Raw genomic sequence first — 2,199 nt, forward strand, 5'->3', positions numbered from 1 at the left:
GTTGCATGATTTGCCCAGGGAAAAATAGCTAGTGAGTTCTAGAGCCAGGAGCAGAACCTTTGGATAGAATAAAAATAATTTGCATTAATATATCACTTTGAAATTAACAGTCTTCCCTCATGATTACCCTGTAGAGTGAGTAGAAGAAGTATTAACTTTATTATAGAGATAAGGAATGCAAGCTTCATAGAGGGGGAGTTACTTGTTTATGATCTTACAGTTAATAAAACAATGGGCCAAGATTTGACCCCTAGTCTTCAGATTGCAAGATCAGTGCTCTTTCCACAGTACTCTGCTTTCTCTCAGAGATGGAATCATAGGATTTAGAGCAGGAAGGAACTTTAGAGATCATTTAGTTCAATATCTTAATTTTACAAATGAGGAAACTGAGACCCAGACAGCTGATTTATTTTGTAAGAAATCTTTTTCTAAAAATTTTTTGAATTTTTTGAAAGTCACACAGGCAAGAAGTAACAGACTCAGACTGTAAACCAACATTTTCAGATTCCAAGAGTACCCTGCATACTATACTATCTGCTTCTGCCTCAGAGGCATAATTCTTCTACCTTCAAGGCAATGCTTCATGATTCTACAATATCATGGTGTCAATGTTTTCCTTGAGATTTCTATTTGACCCCAAGTCTATATCATTGTTGACTATATCAAAAGACATAAGAGGTCAATTTTCAAAGGCCTTCCAGGCACCTCTGCTGGGTCTTGAGATATGTATAAAGCAAAGAGTTTTGTGTCTCAGTATTCTCTCAGGGTCTCATATGGCATCTTACCTCCTTCTTCCTCCTTCAGGTAAACGTCAATGTCCTTATCTCTGATGGAGGCCCATAATCACACTTTAGTGACTGAATTTGTTTTCTTGGGTTTGACTAGCCGGCTGGATGTGCAGCCAGTCATCTTTGGGGTCATCTTCACCATGTACCTAATTGGTATAGTGGGGAATTCCCTGATTGTTACTGTAACCTGGATAGACCCCAAGCTCAAGACTCCTATGTACTTCCTGTTGAGTCAACTCTCCACCCTTGACATCTGCTTCACCACCATCACTGTTCCCCAGTTTCTGATTCACACTTTCTCCAAGAGCAAGACTATCTCTTTTACTCAGTGTATGACTCAGGTCTTTTTCTTTGCAGCTGTGGCTAACATGGAAGGCTACCTATTAGCAGCTATGGCCTATGACCGTTATGTGGCTATTTGTAATCCTTTGCATTATGGGGCCATCATGACCCAAAAATTGTGTATTTGTATAGTCCTGGTGTTTTGGCTTCTTATGTTCTTGCATTCCCTTTTACATACCATCCTTGTCTCAAGACTTCATTTTTGCAGCAACCATATCTTGCACTTCTTCTGTGATGTCCCTCCCCTAATGCAACTCTCCTGCTCACGTCCTTTTATTAATGAGCTAGTGGTTCTAACAGAAGGAGTCACAGCAACCCTCTCCCCATTTGTCTTTATTCTGGTCTCCTATGTGTGCATTGTTGTCACTGTGCTTGGTCTACATTCAACTGCAGGCTTACGCAAGTCTGTCTCCACGTGTGGCTCTCACATTGTGATGGTGACATTATTCTATGGGACTGGTATCCGGCTCTACTTCCAACCAGTCAGTAGCTACACCTTGGACCGGGATCGGCAGGTGGCAGTCTTCTATACAGTGGTTACCCCTATGCTGAACCCTATCATCTATAGCTTAAGGAACCAGGAAGTGAAAGGTGCTCTCCGGAGAACTCTGAGCAAGATCTTCCAGTAAACATGCAGCCAACTCTGCTTTGAACACTTTATCAATTATAAAAAACAAATACATACATTCTAGGAAACCAGATGAGAGGGATGGGGGACAGAGCTTTATTTTTTAGAATTAAAGAAAGTTTAACCCATAAAGGATCTGTTATTTCCTATGCATTTTATCCTTCTACTGAGGCAGATCAGTCCATCCCTATGTTCTTAGTACATGGTCTTCATGAACTTCTATAGTTCAAAACATTTATCACATTGTGGCAATTGACTGGCCATGAACCCCCCTGACATTAGCTAGCCTGGTCTTCAGTCAACCTACACATAATTCTGGACTTAAAACCTTTCTCTTTTGGTGACATTTCTCAGATCTTCTGTTCCTGTGTGCCTTTGAAAACCCAGGATCATAATGAGGTATCAGAGAAAGGTTTTGGTGGAAGAATAATAAAAACATCT

The 2,199-nt window shown here is 40.6% G+C and overlaps 1 protein-coding gene across 1 annotated transcript; it reads left to right on the top strand.

The window, feature by feature from the left end:
- The first annotated feature begins 829 nt into the window (after positions 1-829).
- Positions 830-1,759, top strand: LOC114047249 (olfactory receptor 1L1-like). The gene has a single exon (XM_027868031.1). The coding sequence runs from the start codon at positions 830-832 to the stop codon at positions 1,757-1,759; it is 930 nt and encodes a 309-aa protein (XP_027723832.1).
- Positions 1,760-2,199: the final 440 nt, after the last annotated feature.

This window comes from Vombatus ursinus, unplaced genomic scaffold, assembly GCF_900497805.2.
Source record: "Vombatus ursinus unplaced genomic scaffold, bare-nosed wombat genome assembly UNPS02014786.1, whole genome shotgun sequence".
In the NCBI taxonomy this organism is placed as follows: Eukaryota; Metazoa; Chordata; class Mammalia; order Diprotodontia; family Vombatidae; genus Vombatus; species Vombatus ursinus.

Excerpts from the sequence above, each read along its gene's own strand:
- LOC114047249 (XM_027868031.1), top strand. The coding sequence starts at position 830 with ATGGAGGCCCATAATCACACTTTAGTGACTGAATTTGTTTTCTTGGGT.